Source organism: Ambystoma mexicanum, chromosome 1q, assembly GCF_040938575.1.
Source record: "Ambystoma mexicanum isolate Mex_15411 chromosome 1q, UKY_AmexF1_1, whole genome shotgun sequence".
Lineage (NCBI taxonomy): Eukaryota > Metazoa > Chordata > Amphibia > Caudata > Ambystomatidae > Ambystoma > Ambystoma mexicanum.
The window spans coordinates 142,317,454-142,337,013 of record NC_090922.1 but is presented as its reverse complement, the minus strand read 5'-3'; the positions used below and the strand labels follow the sequence as shown (position 1 = coordinate 142,337,013).

The 19,560-nt window shown below is 45.2% G+C and overlaps 1 protein-coding gene across 2 annotated transcripts in view; it reads right to left on the bottom strand.

Moving 5' to 3' along the window:
- USP10 (ubiquitin specific peptidase 10) overlaps nucleotides 1–19,560 on the bottom strand; it is a 943,776-nt gene that overhangs the window by 240,900 nt on the left and 683,316 nt on the right. For both annotated transcript variants that reach the window (XM_069636257.1, XM_069636260.1), the window contains one exon: nucleotides 562–661. In XM_069636257.1, coding sequence (XP_069492358.1) covers nucleotides 562–661 — 100 coding nt within the window. The remainder of the gene's footprint in view (nucleotides 1–561; nucleotides 662–19,560) is intronic.

Genomic DNA, 19,560 nt, shown 5'->3' with positions numbered 1-19,560 from the left:
TTCTTTCCATGAATGGATCACCTCGCGGCATCCTGTTCATGAAAAGAAAATGCTATCCGAACATGGCCGCCATGGAATAGGAAGGCAGGGCTCTGTACAAAGCCCCTCTTCCATTTCCATGGTGGGGAAACCGGGCTGGACAGAAGCTGCAGGCCGGGGCAACAATCAAGTAAGTGGGGATTGGGTGGGTGGGAACAAATTACTGCTGGGTTGTTGGGGGAAGATGCCGGCGGGGGAACCAGCCATCAGGTGGCTTTGAGCATGGGCTTAGTTTAGCACCTACATGATGCATTGCAGCACAACTAGGAAAGCCAATCACATGACTCAATCTAAGTAGAAAGGGAGAGAAAGGTGCCAATCTGAAGAGGATGAGTTGGTTTTTCAATATACTATCATGCTCCCAGCAGCCTATTGAATGATGCACACTCACCACAACGACTTAATCATAACAAAACGTCACCGTCTTGTTTAGTAGCGGACTAATGAAATCTTTAGGTGTCTGAAAGATCGCCTTTAAGTTTCCCTTTTTAGACAGAGCATTTGTCCCCTGGTGTCACTTACTTTCATTTTGCGGACAGAGAAATGTCTTCAACTCCAACATTTCTTCGTGCAGTCCATTCAGGATAAACCCCAGGTACTCTTCTGCATCTTCTTGGCGATTCTAAAGAAAACATCAACCCATGTAAATTCAGTTTCTGTGGTGAACTATAGGAAATGATACTCATTCTTGATGAAACACGTGAATAAAAACGAAAAGGTCGTCAAAGGAGCAAGAGTTAACTAGAAGTTTCCTGGGGACATATTCAAACAATCAAATGAATTTCACCTTCTTAAGAATTGTTTTTGTTTGACCCTTGCAGCAGTAAATTTTCCACCAGAAACCATAGGTGCAACCGTGGTATGAGAAGAATACATGGGCCATGTGGCTCACACAAACTAAAAGTTGTCTCAAATTGTGAATGTTCCGCCAGAGAGTTTAAATTATACCTATAGAAGGTAATAAGGCGAAGGATTCCTTGGGTGATACAAAAAGGAAGACCTTTTTGTAATGAGGGACAGAATTTTTCATTTACTTTATTGATAATCACTGTACCAGACAAAGGTCGGCTCAGCCAGTTGTGCGATACAAGCATTCAAAGTTGGAATTACTGGGGTATATTGAGATAGACAACCTCTTTGCCCGAAGCAAGAAAGACCTTCCTCCAGTGACATGTGTAATGGTAGATGCCTTGAATTGCCATCAAGAAAATTCCAGAAGTGATCACTTATTAGCTGGACTTGTTTAATCCAATGTCTCAAAAATCAAATATCTCAAGTGTATTTAGTAGAATCGGACGTGGAGCCTTTGAGATAACCCACCATTGCAGTAATTCACATTGGAGTGCCCCCGTTTTTCCCATGAAGGCTCGGCAACTAGGTATAAATTCCAGCTGACCATTCACAAATAGTTTCTACTGGATCCAGCTTCTCGCATCTCAGTTTTTCAAGCTTCTCCTGAACTGCTACCAAAAACGTGCCAGTGGCGATTTTGATCGATCAGGTACATTTCTATTGTTTCTGCAAGTTTTGGAAGTATTAGCTCGCTTGTGCCAAGTGCTCAGCCTTTCCGTAGCAAAGTCTAAGCCTAGCCGACTCACCCCCATCCTAGGTCGATTAGTCGAGTACCATTAAACTGGGTTACGAAGAATACCATTATTACAAACCTTAGAAGTAGGGGAATATGGCATGATGCATTGCATTAAAACCATGTTTTTAAATATCTATATACCATCCGATATAACAGTATATTTTTCCAGATTTCGTACTCAAGGGGCTCTCATTTTCAGCAAATATTTAACTATAGGATGCGTTTGCCATAATTTTTGTCTGCAGTAAAAACGCCTGCCACAGCAGTCATTTGCGCCAGATAACGGGGTGGAGTACATTTAGGGGGAACGGCGGAAGGGGATTTCATCACACTTGGGATTTCAACCTAAAATATGAAGGAAAATTCAGATGTGGACAACTTGCTCTCTGCACCTACAGACACGCTGCATCTCTAAAACAAAAAAGGGCTAGCATTTTGGTGCTGGACTGTTCTTGTAGGAAATACCATTCTCCTGACATCACAGGCAACCCACTGAAATCGAATAGGGGTATCCTAATATTCCCATATTTGAATAACCACAAGGATTTTGTGGAAAAAAATAATGCATAAGGGGTACTGAAAGTATTTCAAGATCAAGCACTGTTATTGGAATATCAAAATTAATTTAAACGTATCAGATGTACTGACAATTTCAAGGAAAATCAATCTGCTGCATTTGTACCGGTGTCTCCCTATGCCCTTTAGAACAGAAGGTCTTGTAAAAAACAGAAGATCCACATCAGTTTGTACGGATCATAAGTACAGACAAGCAATCTTAAAGGAAAGGTTTCTGCCACTGGGGTATCACAGTTACCTTAAGGCATTGAAGTAGCATGGAAACAAATATGGACAGCTGAGTATTAAACATTAGAAGGGTATCGTTTTAGGCATTATCAAAGAATGACTTATGCCTTAAGAAAACCAAATGGACATTATTTCCAATTTTGAGAATACTGATATGTAAGAGCTACACTAAGATTAAGAAACGAATAAAAATGTGTTTTAAAGACACCCTAAAATAGGTCATGTTTAATATGAAGAGGATTGGGCACTTGATTTTTAGCTGGTCTTTGCAGACAGAATAGATTACTAGCTGCAATATTAGCAAGCTCTCAAAGCTAAATCAGTGCAGACACTACCCTTTTTCTCTGCTCACTAGATTTAATGTAGCCACTGGTAGGGCACAGACAGTTAAAACCTGATCGAAGTAGACCCTTGTGAGCGGACACATACCACAGAACATGTTATTTGGCCTTATTCATTCTCTGTAGAAGAGCGTTCTCTATTGGCAAATATATGCGTGCACACGCGCATAGTTGTCAGTTGAAGTTCAATCAGCACACGCAATTAAGAGCCGGCAAAGACCCACATGTCATAGTCCTGTTAATGCAGGGATGTTCTGTTGTAAACTACATTTGACCATTTGGTTTATACTGGATCCAGTTGCTGACATTGATGTTTACGTACATCTGCTGAAAAGCTGTGAAGAAAATGTCAGTGATGTTCTCCCTCCCTCTCCGTAAATGTACAGACAGCGCCCCCCGAGCTGCAATTTGTTCGTCCCTCAGCTCTTTTGCACACTCTCACACTACTCACACTACTCACAGCCCCTTCTGGTCCTTGCTTTCTACACGCTCTGTGCGACTGTAAATAATATAAAATAAGATCAGGAAATACAGTTTAATTGGTAGGTCAGGGCGGTTATGAAATTAGTTGCTTCTAGCTGAAGAGAATAAAGTATATTGATTTATGAAAAAAGTTTTAAAAGCACAGTTAACAAGTGGCTTTCTTCATAGGCTACAATAAAGAGGAAAATGTGCAAAAAGTAGATTTCTTGAGGACGTGCAGATTATGCATATAGTTATTTATTTCGAAGTTCTAGATAAAATAAACATTTGAGACCGATATACCATATGATTGCAGCAGCTGCACGTGGTGTTATACCTTACCACATGGTGAGTATGCCACGCATATGATGGAATCATAGATGCATTTAAGGCTACGTTTGCATGAGAAACAAAAAAAACCTACTGCCATTATGAACGTGTGTTTTAGAAAGAAGAAGCTATGAGCCAACCAGATGGGGCGGGTAGTTATAAAGTAATGGAGCTGTGCAGGAGTACGCATACAGTACGTGTGGGGTTTCTTTTGGATGTGTGGAGAGAACCGAACCATGTGCTTTTGGAACCAACTTCAATTGATCTTGTCTTTCAGATATCGGTGTTCGCTTAACGACGTGCAACCTGCGGCTTTCACTGTTAGAGGGTGCCATTATAGAGAATGAGAAGTCAAACTCATTGATTCATAAAATCGGAGGGGTCTCGTGTCCCAATCTGTGTATGGGGCTATGCCCATCGCGGACTGAGGAATGCTGCTAGCTCACTCAACTATGGATCTAGCTTACTTCTGAAGCATTCAGCCGCTTGTAAAAATGTTACGGCAATCACAAAAAATTACTTCTTGCAAACATAATTTTCTACAAGGAAATACACATTCAAAGCTCCAAGGCAAATGTTCACTTACAGCAATAAAAGTTTAAAGCATATCCATACGAAGACCTCTTTATAGCAGGTCTGACCAATAACGGCGTCCACTGTGAGGACTTCCAATAGAGCCACTTTATGGCTCCAAGCAGGGATCGCAGTGTTTATTACCAAGGCACGACAGAAATAAAAAAAAAAACGCTTTGTTTTAAAGGATTTCGAACAGTGGGCGACAGCGGCCTCTTGAGGTGTTCTGCATTAGCTGCAGCAGAACTTTCGTGCTTACTCTAGGGTCGATTCTGTTTCACAATATAAGTTTGCTCTACCTGGCATTTACTACGGTTTAATTGTGATATTTCAAATTTATTTGAAAGTGGTACTGCACAAAAACGTGAATTGACATCTAAAGAGTTTTTTCCAGAGCCACCTTTGTGAGTCAATTGGTATGGACACCTTGGTAAATACTTCAGTGGACGGACACGTTCGACACGAAATGAAAAAAATGTATCCAAGAATTTACCATTAAATCGAAAAAGATCATTTTAACTCGTCTCATACCCCCAGTGCCCTTTGTTTGTAAAAAAAAAAAAAAAAAAAAAAAAAAAAGGGGGGGGGCAGGCTGGTTGAGAGATATATATATATATATATATATATATATATATATATGATACATTACTCACCGTAATCGTATTTATGATGCTTGTATCTGCTTAGATTCACATGCTGTGCATAGACCGACATCTAGTGGAAGCTGCGGAGTATTACAGTTTGTTTTTCGAAACTCGAAAATGGGCGTCGACACAGGGCGTGCCAGAAATACTATCCCTAGTGTGACGTCCACTGTACCCAAGACCCCTCACGAGTCTAGGATCCTCAGATTGTATATTTTCTGACATGAGGTAGCATGAGGAGTAGCGCGAGTACAGATAATCCAAGCAGATAGACAGAAAGGTAAGACTACAAGCCATCATGCGCCTTCTCTCAGAGGGGAGGAAGGGTGGGTCGCATGTGAATCTAAGCAGATACAAGCATCAGAAATACGATTACAGTGAGTAATGTATCCCTTCTGAGGCTTGTTGTCATGATCTCTGCTTCCAAAAGGTCAGGGTTTTCCCAACTCCCTTGGAAGCAGATCCATAACCCAGGTTCCGAGTGCCAACCAGTCCCAATTGGGACCTTTTGGACCCAGTCCTGGCGCCAGTGGCACCAGGCTCATAAATATGCCCAGTCCCAGCGCTGGAAGCGCCGGGCTCATAATGCTTGGGTGGACTTACCTGCAGCAGACCATGCTGCTTACTTGCCTGCCAGTTGAGCCTCTGATCCTCTTCTGTTTGGAACTACTTTTCCTGTTGGGTGGGGCAGGAGCCACTCCCTAGATTCAAAACACTGGAACTCTTCTGGAAAGCAGGAACTCTTTTATTACCTAGGCGTGGCTGTGGAAGGAGACACCTAAGCACTACAGGAGGCTATTTAAACCACACCCGATGGATGAATCTTGCTTTGCGTTATTCTGCATCCTCTGCAGCAGAACGCTCATCGTGTCTTCTGCATCTGATCCTGGGCCTAAGGAAAAAGGCTTACCATCCTGAATCCAGTCTTCAGCAACACCTATAAATACAAGAAAGAACAGGTTAGCATTACGGTCTTCAGTGACAGCTCTTCACTTACCTGGTCCATCGGCTGTCACCAACGCCTCGCGCTGCATTCCGGCATCTGAAAGACAAAGGCTTACCTACTCTTCGTGCGCTCCGGAGGTCTTCACACTGCATTCCGGCATCTGAAAGACAAAAGCTTACCAACTCTTCGCACGCTCCGGAGGCCTTCGGCGCTGCCTCCCGCATCTGAAAGACAAAACAAGGTGCGTTTAAAGACATTGGGGAACTTTAATACTCACGTGCCATTACTCCTTTCCACATCTAACCCAGTGGGTATTCAGGCACCCTGCAGCCGCTCCGAACTTGTACCTGCAAAATAAAAAGACAGACAGAGCGCATCGTGAAGCAGGCAACAAGCGATTACTTACGTGCTTCCAGGCGCTTCTATTCATCACACGGGCTCCATCTTCAACTCACTTCAGCCCGTCATCCGCCATCGCCGGAACCCTGCAAAACAAGAAACATCATTACTAAAGACTTTAAAGACATTAGAATTACTCGAAACTTACCGTTTGTGCAGTAAACGACGGACAGCAGTCCTCTGAAGTCAAGAGGCCTGCTCCCCTTATCCAGTGAAGAAACTGGTTACAGCACCCTGCCCCGAGGCAGATGGAGAGCACGGCGTTCACTTACCTAAGGTGAGAGCGTTAACCTTTGGGGTTCTACAGGAGAAGAGAAAGGGAAGAAGAGAAAGACATTCAATAACCCAGTTCCTTAAAGGAGAGTTCCGGGACTTTTTTTTTATTGTCCCTACGGGTCGGCCATGTGTTTGTAAGCATAAATCGGTAGATCGTAGGAAACTTTCCTATGGACCTTACCCGACTTTTCGCCCATTATCGCACTCGAAATCAGCCTCCATTTTGTGATAATCCTATCATTCCGCCGCATCGACCTGGCTCACCTGCCTTTGCGGCACTAAATCAAATCCCCCGCCCCTGAGCCTGACATCAGCAGACGCGTACTGCCCTTTTCAAGCACGTCTCGTGTCAACAATCGCTGCGCCTCAGCTATTGACGTGTTGCCATGGAAATGGCAGGACGCCTCTTTCCCCAATAAGTATAAACAGACCGTTTCACAACATACAGCAGCAGATTTTCGATTCCATTACTCTCTCTGTGTTACTTTGAGTATTCTGTGACTCGTTTCAGTGCTCTGGTCAGCTACCTTCGCCGCTTGTAGCCCGTGTGAACACCTGTACCATCTCTGTAAATTATTTTACTATCTTTACCGCACAATGGCCACAATAATGCCGTATATGTACGAGCCCGAGTACACCGAGGAAGAACTACTGGAAAGTCAAGCACGCGAAAACGATGGGGATTCGGACGGCAGTTGGGAGGACCAGTCAACGGATGAAGAGCCTGGACCATGTCGCATGGACGGCGTCTCCACCTGGTGCACGTGCAATCGGTGCGAGCTAATGCCAACTGAGGAGGAGAACTGCTGCTGCCGTGAAAATTCCGGGTGCTTGGCCTACATTTCGGAAAGCGAGCAAAGTCTGCAGGAAGGCGAGCAAAGTCCGCAATGCATCACCGAGCTGCCAGAGTTCAGGGAAGCCTGCCTCTCACGGACCGTGTTGAGGATGATGATGGTGCTTATGCACGAACTTCGCGGCACTGTTCGTCCGCGTAATCCGAGTAACGAGTAAGTATACTCTGTTTGTGATGTCAGTGATGCCACCACTATTTCATGGTCGTCTCCCACATATAAAATTACATTTACATATCATTCGAACGCATGTAAATTTGTTCCATATAGTGCATTTTCTAGATATAATTTTTTTCTAAGAAAAATGACATGTGTTACCTGAATCGACATTGATAAGAAAGTTTGGTCAGTTTAATACAGTTTGCATCTTTTTTTTTCACAGGTGGTACAGGCTGGTGGCCTATCGTTGCTTCACTTGGTGGCTTCACGGGAGGCTCGGACACCGCGTTCGGAGAGTAATACCTGCCTGTGCGGTACTTGCCATTAGACAACATTTCCCCAGTGACAGTGGACAATACCGCGGATTTTCCCTCGATGTGCTGCAACCTCAACTTTACAATGTGTAATGTTTATTATTTATGTTTAATTAAAATCTAAAATAAAGCCCAACATATATTTTAACAATGGTTGTTTTGATTTTTTAAATGAATCTAGTGTATATTCTCCTGGGAGGGTGAGGTATTTATAAACTCACCCCCCTGCATTCCATGTAGTAGATCCTGCAGCCATCCTCTTACATTCAGTTAGATGGCCTCTCCTTGGTGAGGCCCTGCGGCAAACGGGTCTTGTCTGCACGACCACCGCCCCGATCCACCCCCCGCCCTATCAAAGGCAGTTCGCACCGGGGTACTTGTGCTGGCAAGTGGAGCTGTCAGGGAGCGATAAAGGCCAAGAGGTGCCAAAGACCATGTACACTTCAAAGTGGTCTATAGAGCATGGGTTGTTGTTTCCATGTCTACCTCCAGACCCCGTGTCTCCTGCCAAGCATCCCCCCTCACGCTGGACGGCCCCCTGCAATCCACATAAGTGTGTCTCCATTCACGAGTCTTCCTGTGTCTTGTCTGCACGACCACCGCCCCGATCCACCCCCCCCGCCCTATCAAAGGCAGTTCGCACCGGGGTACTTGTGCTGGCAAGTGGAGCTGTCAGGGAGCGATAAAGGCCAAGAGGTGCCAAAGACCATGTACACTTCAAAGTGGTCTATAGAGCATGGGTTGTTGTTCCCATGTCTACCTCCAGACCCCGTGTCTCCTGCCAAGCATCCCCCCTCACGCTGGACGGCCCCCTGCAATCCACATAAGTGTGTCTCCATTCACGAGTCTTCCTGTGTCTTGTCTGCACGACCACCGCCCCGATCCACCCCCCCGCCCTATCAAAGGCAGTTCGCACCGGGGTACTTGTGCTGGCAAGTGGAGCTGTCGGGGAGCGATAAAGGCCAAGAGGTGCCAAAGACCATGTACACTTCAAAGTGGTCTATAGAGCATGGGTTGTTGTTCCCATGTCTACCTCCAGACCCCGTGTCTCCTGCCAAGCATCCCCCCTCACGCTGGACGGCCCCCTGCAGACCGCATAATGCCACGACATATACACGTCATTCATTCACAAACACACCCCTGTTTCGAATTCTTTATAACCCACTTCATATTTCTAATGAGAACTTCTTTGCGCTTTGCTAGTCAACCCGTGAAGGTGCTGGTTATCTGCTCTTCGTCTCTGTGAACTTCCGTGACCACTTTGAGCAAACTCGTCAGTTTGCATCCTGTGAACTGCTCCCTGTTCTACGACAAGAAACTACTCTGATCCCTGCATCTGTTTGTTCGTCAAGGTAAGTCCATGTACCATAATCATTTTGCGTGCAATTTTTTAATTTATATCTATTTGCTAGTAGTCATCAAATTGCATCCATGTTTTCTTTTCGTTCACGACAGTACATGCAAGGAACTAGTCACATGTTCTGAGTTTAGTCAAATTACTTTTTCTATTTTTTGAAAGTTATTGAAATACTTATCCGCATGTGAATAACATGTATAGTTCCAAGAACCAAAACGGACCTTGCATTGAACCTTTTATGTGTCATTTAATGTTTTAACACATTGGTATTCATAGAGAATTGTTGATCTTTACTTTTCAGAACTTTCCATAATGCCTGCCTGTTCCATTGGCGGTTGCCCTTCGAAGACCCATAACAAATCTGAAGGTACTATAATGCATGTTTTCCCTAAGACAATAGATCAGATAAGAGAATGGGTCCGATATTGCGGATATCCAGCCTCTGAGATAGAAAGTAGAGTCCTAGAAGTCTTTGCGGACAAGAGGGGTGATCGATACCGCATCTGCAGCAGGCACTTTAGCCCAGACATGTACTCCACATCATTGCTAATAAGGACGAAAACACCGCGAGCGAGGCGAAAATTGCTCTCAACCGCTATTCCCACTCTATTCGTCCACATCCCTCCACTGGTGAGTCAAGTTTACGTATTTATCTCTCGGCATTGCGGTAGTGTGTAGCATTAGCTAACAATAATTTCCCCATTTATGTATCCACTCAATATGAAGGCTGAAGATTCTCCATCCGTGTCGTTATTGCAGTCATCAGCCACTTCAAGCGCCTATCGGGTAATCTTACTTAGCTATTCTGACACTGACTTGTTTTAGGCATGTAAATCAATAGTTTTAATTGATCGTGTAATTATTTTACCTAATGGTACACCACAGTACTCGTCCTCTAGTCTTTGTTTTCAGTTATAATTATTGTTATCCAAAATAATGCAAGTACTGTCTTTCAGGGAGATGCTGAGGAGTCCAACGCATTGACGACAACCGTAGATGTCACTCAGATGCTCGAGGTACGTTTCAGGACAGTTCCATCGATGGAGATCATCAGATCTTGCATTCTTGTAGCGTGATTGTTACACACAATGTTTCTTTCGTTTTTAGCCATTGATATGTCCTTCTGTCGTCGCCCTCGTATGTGTCTTCTTTTTTCAATATTGTGTTCATTACTAATGAAAGTCCTATGTTTCAGGGAGTCGATGGAGCATTAGTCCAAGAAGAAGGGGGAGCGTGCAGTTACGGGTCGGCGCAACAGCTTGCAGAAGTGTGCACCGCAGTTACAGCGTCCCTTGATGTTCTTATGCATTTCGAGGTATGGATACTGACAGATCGATCAAGCGAGATCAAATGACGTGATTACATCCGCTATACTTCCTTCTTTATTAACGCAAGTACTGTGTTTCAGGGAGCTGACGGAGCTTCTTCAACAAGAACATCACCCCTAGTAGTTGATGCAGATCTCTGGGTGGTGACACTTCCAACGATGGAGCAAATCGAATCATATTTAGATATCCATTATTTATTTTAGACAACTGATCAAAGATTGTGCAGGTCTATTTAGATGAGCTGTTGACGCCTGCACAAAGTTTATGTTCTTTTTAACAAAATAGAAAACCATACTAATGCAATTACTGTGTTTCAGGGAGTTGCTGAAGCGTCATCTTCAATAATATCATCAATGGAAGTCTATGCGGAGCCCGAGGTATGGATCTTGACAGTTCAATCTAACTAGATCAACAATGCGTGAACTATTGTCGTTTGAATGTTCTACACAATGCGTTCATTCGTGTTTTGCTATTGAGATGTACGTATGGGTATTGGTCCCCAAGTACATTTTGTGTTTTCAATATTATTATACATACTAATGAAAGTTCTATGTTTCAGCGAGTCGATGGAGCCTCAGTGAGTGATGGATGTGCTTATCATGAAAGTATAGTCGTTGCAGCGCGAGAGGAAGTGGAGACATGCACACACGAGTCGGAGCAACAGCGTCCAGATGTTGAAGTTCGAGGAAAGAAAGTTTCAAAGAAAAGAAAGCAAAAGAAGGTTAGTGTCCTGTTCACTATATTATGTTGTCTTTCACTGTCAATAGTTCAATACTGTAAGTTGTGTTTAAACTGAACATCCCTTTTCTAATCTGTCCTCTAGTTGCGAGTGGGTGTAAGAACTAGATCTACACAGACAGTGAAGCGAACGAGAGATGTTGCTTGTCAAACCTTTTGGCAGGGACTTGAGACTGGAGATGCATCGTGCCAATGGGAAGAATATGAAGTGATTGACAACGGAGCTATACCACCACCAGCCATTGATAGTGAATGTCCTCCTGGTAGTTTGGATGCAGTCGTAGATCAATTCACAGAATCCACACCCGCAAAAAATAAGAGCACGCGAAAGTTGAAGACATTGTTTTTTTCTCCCATCTCCGGACAAGGAACAGATGTTGCAATGGAAGAGAATGAAGTGGACGACAATGAAACACCATCAATATCACTCAGCATAGCGGAAGACGATATCAGAGATTGTACCTTTCATGCGAGTGACATGTCCTCAACGTTACAGGCCGAACCAGCTGGGATGCAGAGTGACAGTATAAGGAAAGAGGCCAAATTCATTGTATTCGATAGCTGTTTGATGGATATTATTATGATGATGAAATGTGGGCATTGGGTTGGTGGGGAAGTATGTGGGGAGCCATTGATTAATGTGACTCGTGCAATTCGAGGCACTAACCTTAAAATACATGCCACCTGTACACAATATCATCCGTTCGCATGGTCTGCACAACCCATGCTGGGGCAACTGCCAGCAGGCAATCTACTTTGTGCAGCGGCCGCACTTTTTAGTGGTTCAAGTTTTAAAAAGTTACAGTATTTCTTTCAGTTTGTGGGAATCCATTTCATTGCGAAAAGTCAGTTCTACAAATACCAAACCGATTATCTATTTCCAGCCATCAGCGAAGCTTGGAGAATGGAAAAAATGTCAATGGAAAGTACATTCGCGGGCAAACGCTTCAGGCTAGCCGGTGATGGACAATGCGACAGTCCAGGATTTTCAGCCAAGTACTGCACCTACCACTTTCAGGACATGGAAAGTAAGAAAATTGTGAGTTCGGTGGTCGTGCAGGTGTCACAAAGTACATCCTCAGTGGCCATGGAGAAAGTTGGCTTTGTAGCATCATTGCAAGAACTACAATCGCGGGGAATGGTGATCGACCTGATAGCCACGGACAGACACGTTTCAATTGCCAAGACAATGAGAGAAGAGTACAAAAATATAAATCACCAATTTGACGTATGGCATCTTGCAAAAACAATCAATAAAAAATTGTCGGCTGCAGGAAAAAAAAAAGATATGCAAGGTATTTCACAGTGGTCCAAGTCAATCAGCAACCATCTTTGGTGGAGCTCAAAAACATGTGAAGGGTCGTTGGAAATTCTACTGGAAAAATGGCGGTCAGTAATGTTGCACTGTAGCAACGTACATCGATGGTCGACAAATGAGCATTTCCACAAATGTGAACATGGCCATTTGTCCACAGAGGAGGCACGGAAGAAGAAGTGGTTGATTCCTTCATCACCCACTCACAAGGCCATTGAAAAGATTGTATTTGATAAAACTATAACAAGAGATTTGAGGGGACTCACGGAATTCTGCCACACAGGAGATTTGGAGGTGTTCCACAATATGTGCCTAAAGTACAGGCCCAAAAGATTGCATTTTGGCATGGAAGGCATGAAAAATCGGACTCTTCTAGCGGTCTTGGCACATAACCATAATGTTGGCCGTCAACAAAGTAGGACGACCGGAACTTTAGGGACGCTTCGCTACAATAAGGCCTTCACTAAAAGAAGTAAACAATGGGTGATCAAACCAGTGTTTGAGGATATGCAATATGAGTTTATTGAGAGACTTATCGTAGATGTCCTCGATAGGCACATACATGGAGTGGTGAACGAACCTATGCAGGGGACAACTGCATTGCCACCCAACATTGCCTCTGTTCCATGTCCACCTAAAGCAGAGCTCATTGAGAAATACACATCACGGTTTAAATGATTGTAATTCGATTGTCTGTTCTCTCGAGTCTCCTCATGTTGCAGGCCCATTGCAATTAAACCAAACAGTAATATAAATCATTTTTACAAAAATTATAGAATGTTTCCGTATTACAAACACATGGCCGACCCATAGGGACAATAAAAAAAAAGGCACGCAGACAAGATGCCCTTACACTAACTGGAGCTAACTAGAAATGTGTGCTCGCTCAAAGTGAAGGTCAGCTGCTTTGATGTTTTGCTCGGGTGGCGGAAAGGCCCACGACCCAATATAAGGTTCTATTGTGATTTGACCTTGACAGGCCGGGACCATCCTGAAAGACTAAGAAAAGATAATGAATAAAATTTCAGAAACGAAACGATGAGCCACGTTCATTAGAAGAAGTAACGTCGGCAAAGAAGGAGTGGTGTTTCGGGTCTGCCCTACACAGAGACACAATGGAAAATGCAAATATAATGTAAGTAACTTTTGATGAGTTTATACCGCAATTTCATTACTATACAGTGGCTTTAAAGACGGGTTCAGTTGTACTTGTTCGTTCTATGTGGCATAGTGTTTTCTACCGCGCACTATCTGGAGGAGAACCATCTTCTTTTACTGAAGCACCTCAAAACCTTCCTCTTTGCTTCTGCTTTCTCTCTCCCTCTCCCCTGCTACAACTGGTCCACTGTCTGCGACCTCGGTCCTGGGCCCTTCCACTCTCCACCTGCACTGCCTCCCTGTCAACCCCTGCACTGGGGGACTGTCTCAGTATCCTACAGCCCCCCCTTCCCAGCACTTGTTCTGCACTTACCTTGCACTTGCCACCAGCTGGCCCTATTTATTTATTATTTTATGCTACTTACCTTGTACTCCACTCCCCCCCCTCCATGCCTCGCCACGCCTTTAAACACTTGTGTACACCCAGTAGCGCTGTCCTCGCTATGAAATGAATAATTTTAATAAGAATCTGATGGTGAGACTAATTTCATTTTTTATGTTTTTAGGTACATCATTCACTACTGTCTGTGTCACGAGTACCAGACACCGGCGGACGGCTTCTACAGCCGCCAGTTGCTTCTCCGCGTGAACAACGTTACCACCCTGACCATTTTATGGGACGATCGCCAAGTACAAGTATGCCCTTACGCGGTACTAACGGTTAGATGCAACATACCTACCGTTGTGGTGGCCTAGTGCCTCGTTGTTGGAACAGCCATGCGATTATCAGTGCGACAGAAGAGCTTATTTTTATCGTAAACCAACACCCTGTGTACTGCACACGAACATCGCTTCCCTCAAGACGAACTAATTTGGATCGAGAGCAAAGAAAAATGCAAATCGCTGAATATTCTCTAAACATTTGATGTCCAATAAACGTACTTTGCCAAATGTACAATCTTGCCGTTTGCTTTTAAACCACGGTTTCACATTCCGAATTGTGGTGCTGTATTGTGAGATGCTCTAAGACCCTGTGTACAGCAAAGGACCATCGCGTTCCTCAATACGAACTTTTTGGAACATGAGCAAATAAAAATGCAAATCGCTTAATATTCTCTAAACATTTGATGTCCAATAAACGTACTTTGCCAAATGTACAATCTTGCCGTTTGCTTTTAAACCACGGTTTCACATTCCGAATTGTGGTGCTGTATTGTGAGATGCTCTAAGACCCTGTGTACAGCAAAGGACCATCGCATTCCTCAATACGAACTTTTTGGAACATGAGCAAATAAAAATGCAAATCGCTGAATATTCTCTAAACATTTGATGTCAAATAAATGTACTTTACCACATTTACAATCTTGCGGTTTGATTTCAAAGTACAGTTTCATATTCCGAATTGTGGTGCGCTGTATTGTGAGCTGATCTGTGTTGATTTCCGGGGTCTGTGTGGAGTCGCGTAGAAGACGCCTGGGCGCGTTTGCCTACGCAGCTCAGTCACGTCACGGATAGAGGCGGGGAATATGAATGTTTTGATAAAGTCTGTTTCAGGGGCGGGGGATTTGATTTAGTGCCGCAAAGGCAGGTGAGCCAGGTCGATGCGGCGGAATGATAGGATTATCACAAAATGGAGGCTGATTTCGAGTGCGATAATGGGCGAAAAGTCGGGTAAGGTCCATAGGAAAGTTTCCTACGATCTACCGATTTATGCTTACAAACACATGGCCGACCCGTAGGGACAATAAAAAAAAAGTCCCGGAACTATCCTTTAATCCCATATTTTCTACCTGCAGACATCTTACCCTTCGAGTCAGACATACAGTGCACAGAGGTCCAGCCCAAAGAGCCAGCCGTGTGTTACACATCACCTTTGAAGATACGGTATACGCCCAGTCAAGACCGGCGCCTCTACGGGAATCAGGTGAGCGTTACACTTGTGGAATCTGCTTAGATCACATGCTGTGCATAGATTAGCGAGCAGTACCTGAAGAAGGAGGTGGGATGTGAGAAGGGTCATGAGCAAATAAGTGTCTTAGAACCGCTTGTCCCACTTGTGTATCTGCCTTGGAATGGGTGTCAATGCAGTAATGCTGAGTAAAAGTGAATAGAGCTCGAAGTAGCTGCTTTGCAAATGGTGTCAAGGGGTACATTTGCAATGAAAGCCAGAGTGGCCCCAATGCCTCGAGTAGAGTGGGCTCTTGGCGTGAAAGGCAGAGTTCTTTCAGGGAGTGAGTAACACAGCTGGATACAGTTAATAATCCACTTCGAGATGGCACCTTTAGAGACGCAATCCCCCTCTCTGCCTGTAGCTACGGAGACAAACAGTTGATCTGTTTTTCTTAGCGGTCTGGTTTTATTTACATAGTAGAGGACCGCCCTACGCACATCTAGGGTGTGTAGTTTCACCTCAGCCGAGCTTTGCGGGTTCTGGAAGAAAGCCGGAAGCTCGATGGACTGGTTTACATGGAATTTTGATATACATTTAGGTGAGAACCTAGGGTGTGTGCGTAAAACCAGTTTGTCTCTATGGACAGTAAAGAAGGGATCCTGCACGGACAGAGCCTGAATTTCACTGACCCTTCTTATAGAAGTAATAGCTACTAAGAAGGCCGTTTTATAAGTCAGGTGTTTGAGACTGCTTTTATGCATGGGTTCGAAAGGGGGGCCCATGAGCTTGGCTAGCACCACATTAAGGTCCCACCCTGGTGGTGGGTTTGAAATAGGAGGTGAAGTCTCTTTACTCCTTCCATGAAGGCTTTAACTACTGGTACTTTCCACCACGAAACCTTGCTATGGGAAGTGGTGTAAGCCGACAGGGCTGCCAGGTGTACTTTCAGTGAGTTAAAAACCAATCCTGCATCTAGCAGGTGGAGCATGTATGTAACAATAGTGGAAGGAGTGCAATCAACCGGGTTGATTTGTCTACTCTGGCACCAGATAACGAACCTCTTCCACTTGTCAAAGTAACAGTGCCTTGAGTTTGGTTTCCTAGATTCCTTTAGGATGTCCAGACATCTCTGTGGCAAATTGAGATGTCCAAACTCTATGACCTCAGGAGCCATGCTGCCAGGTTCATTGAGTTGGGTTGCTGGTGCACTGTTTTACCTTGGTGCTGGGACAGTAGGTTGTACCAGGCTGGAAGTTTGATGGGCTCGCACACCGCCATCCTGCGTAGGTGTGGAAACCACGGTTGTCTTGCCCACATGGGAGCAACTAGGACGAGCGTTATCGACTCTGTTCATCTTGTTCACCACTTTCCTGATGAGGAGTTTGTGGAAAAGCGTACGCAAACATCCCTGACCAGTTCATCCACAGGGCGTTCCCCTGGGAGTCTGGTTGGGGGAACCTGGATGCAAATCCTGGGCATTGTCTGTTTTTGCTTGTGGCAAATAAGTCTATAGTGGGGAAACCCCACTGAGAGAAGATATCTTCTACAACCTATCTGTGTAGAACCCATTCGTGTTCCTCTGGGAGGGAAGAGTCTGCTCAGAGCATCCACTAGGGAATTGAGCTCCCCTGGAACATGTTGTGATGACAGGAAGATGTTCCGTCTGAGTGCCCATATCCAGATTTTCTGGGCAAGCTTGGACAGATTTGGCGAGCAAGTCCCTCCTTGCTTGTTCAGGTAGAACATGGCTGTTGTGCTGTCCGTCCGGATTTGCACTGACAGGTTTAGTAGGTGGGGCTCGAACGCCTGAAGCGCTTTGAATACTGCCAGAAGCTCTAGCAGGTTGATGTGGTTCTTGGCCACTAAGTGAGACCAGAGAACCTGAGCTGTGTGGTGGAGATGGTGAGCTCCCCACCCCGTCAGGCATGCATCTGTAGTGACTATTGCCTGTACTTCGGGATCGTAAAAGGTTTCCCCTGTGCGAGATTCTCTCTTGTCCACCAGTGAAGGCTTTGTACCAGTGTTGGCGAAACGACCACTAGATCGTCTCACTGACCACTTGCCTGAGACCACTGTTCGCCAACCATTCCTGAATGGGACGCATGTACAGGCGCGCGTGGGGGACCAGGTAAATACATGACGCCATCATGCCCAGTAAACGCATTGCTTTGCGTACCGTTATTTGTTGACCGGACTGATAATGCGGAATTTGCAGTAGTATATTCCGAATTCTCTCTTCTGAAGGAAAGGTCAACCCCTCTTGAGTATCTAGGATTGCTCCTAAGAATTGTGTGGAGGTGCTTGGCACCAGGCTTGACTTTTTCTCGTTGATTGAGAAGCCTAACTCGTGGAGGAGGTCGATCGTCCTTTGTATGTTTGTCCTGCAAATTCCTGGGGTTTCCCCCTTTATGAGCCAGTGGTCCATATAAGGGTGCACTTGGATTGCCTCCCTGCGTAGGTGTGCAGCCGCCACCGTCAGTACCTTGGTGAATACCCTTGGTGCTGAAGCTATCCCGAAGGGCAGTACCTTGAATTGGAAGTGTCGACTGTCCACCTTGAAGCGCAAATACTTTGTGCGCTGGGAACATGGAAATATGAAAATAAACATCTTTCATATCCAAGGTTGCCATGTAATCCCCTTTTTTAGGAGGGGGATTACCTCTTGTAGTGTGGTCATACGAAATTTTTGGGGCTTGACATACTTGTTGGCAGGCCGTAAGTCCAATACTGGGCGCATTGTCAAATCTTTCTTTGGCACAAGGTAGTAAATTGAATAAATACCCTTGTTTACCTGGTGTCCCGGGACGAGTTCTATCGCGTCCTTTTTCTCCTCGAGGAGAATCTTCTGATGTTCTAAAGAGTGTACTCTTTGTCGTGAGGGATGGTTCCGGGGACGCTGCAGTAGTTCTATACAATATCCTGTGCATACTGTTGACAGCACCCATCTGTCTGATGTGATCCCTTCCCAAGCCTGGGTGAAGTTGGAAATGCGTCCCCCTACTGGGGTTGCGTGAGAAGGGACCCTGAACTGAGCGTCACTGCTTTGGTGGAGGCGTGCCGCCTCCCTTGTTGGGGCTGCCTCTGCCTTTACCACGACCTCTCCTATTACCCCTGCCGTAACCCTGGGTAGACTGTTGGTTGTTGTTCCACTGTGTACCCTGCCCTTGGGAATAGGTAGATCCTCTCTGGGAATTTTGGCCGCGTGGGCGACGAAAATTACTATTCCCTCTCTGGTTAGGGGGTTTATTGGTTAACTGGCCAAGGGACTTGAGTGTTTCGTATTCGTCCTTTGCATTCTTCAGTGCGTCTTCGACCGCCTTACCAAACAGATCGGTTTCCACCGGTTTGTCCAACAATGATGCCTGGGTTTCTGCTTTAAAACCAGACTGCCGTAACCAAGCATGTCTCTTGATAACAGTGCCTTCCGCTATCAATCTGCCTGCGTTGTCCGCGACGTCGAAGGTTGCTTTCAAAATGCAACCAGACACGGCTCTACCCTCTGCGGAAATCCGAGCTAACTGGCCCTTTAAAGGTTCAGGAGCAGAGGCTATGAGTGCCACGACTTCTTCCCACTGATGGCAGTTGTAGCTGGCCAACAGGGTGGTGGAGTTTGCAATCTTGCTTGATAGGCGGACGTTGAGGCTACTTTCCTGCCGAAACTGTATAGTTTTTTGCTCTCCTTGTCGGGAGGAGCTTCGGACGATGACAAGGGTGTTCCAGCCCTCTTACGAGTGTTGGTGACAAGTAGGGAGTCTGGCTTCAGATGTCCTCTTATAGAGAGAGGGTCAGACTGGGCCGCCCTGAAAAGTTTTTCAACCCTGGGATTGACTGCTCTGGTGAGGTTCGGGTTCACCAGGGACGGATCTATTCTCCGCTGAATAGATTTAAGGATAGGGATGGTCTGGGCAACAGGCCTCCTTTCTCCCACTAACTCTTCTGCGAAGTCCCTTTCCTCCTGGACACCGTGGGTGTCAATGTGGAAATGTTCTGCTGCGCGTGCGAGAACCTCGTTTAGGAGGGGTTGGTTATCGACCGGGGAGTCGGTAACCGGGGCTTCGTTGTCTACCGGGGAATCTACTCTGTATGTTTCCGGGTCCTCGTCTTCCT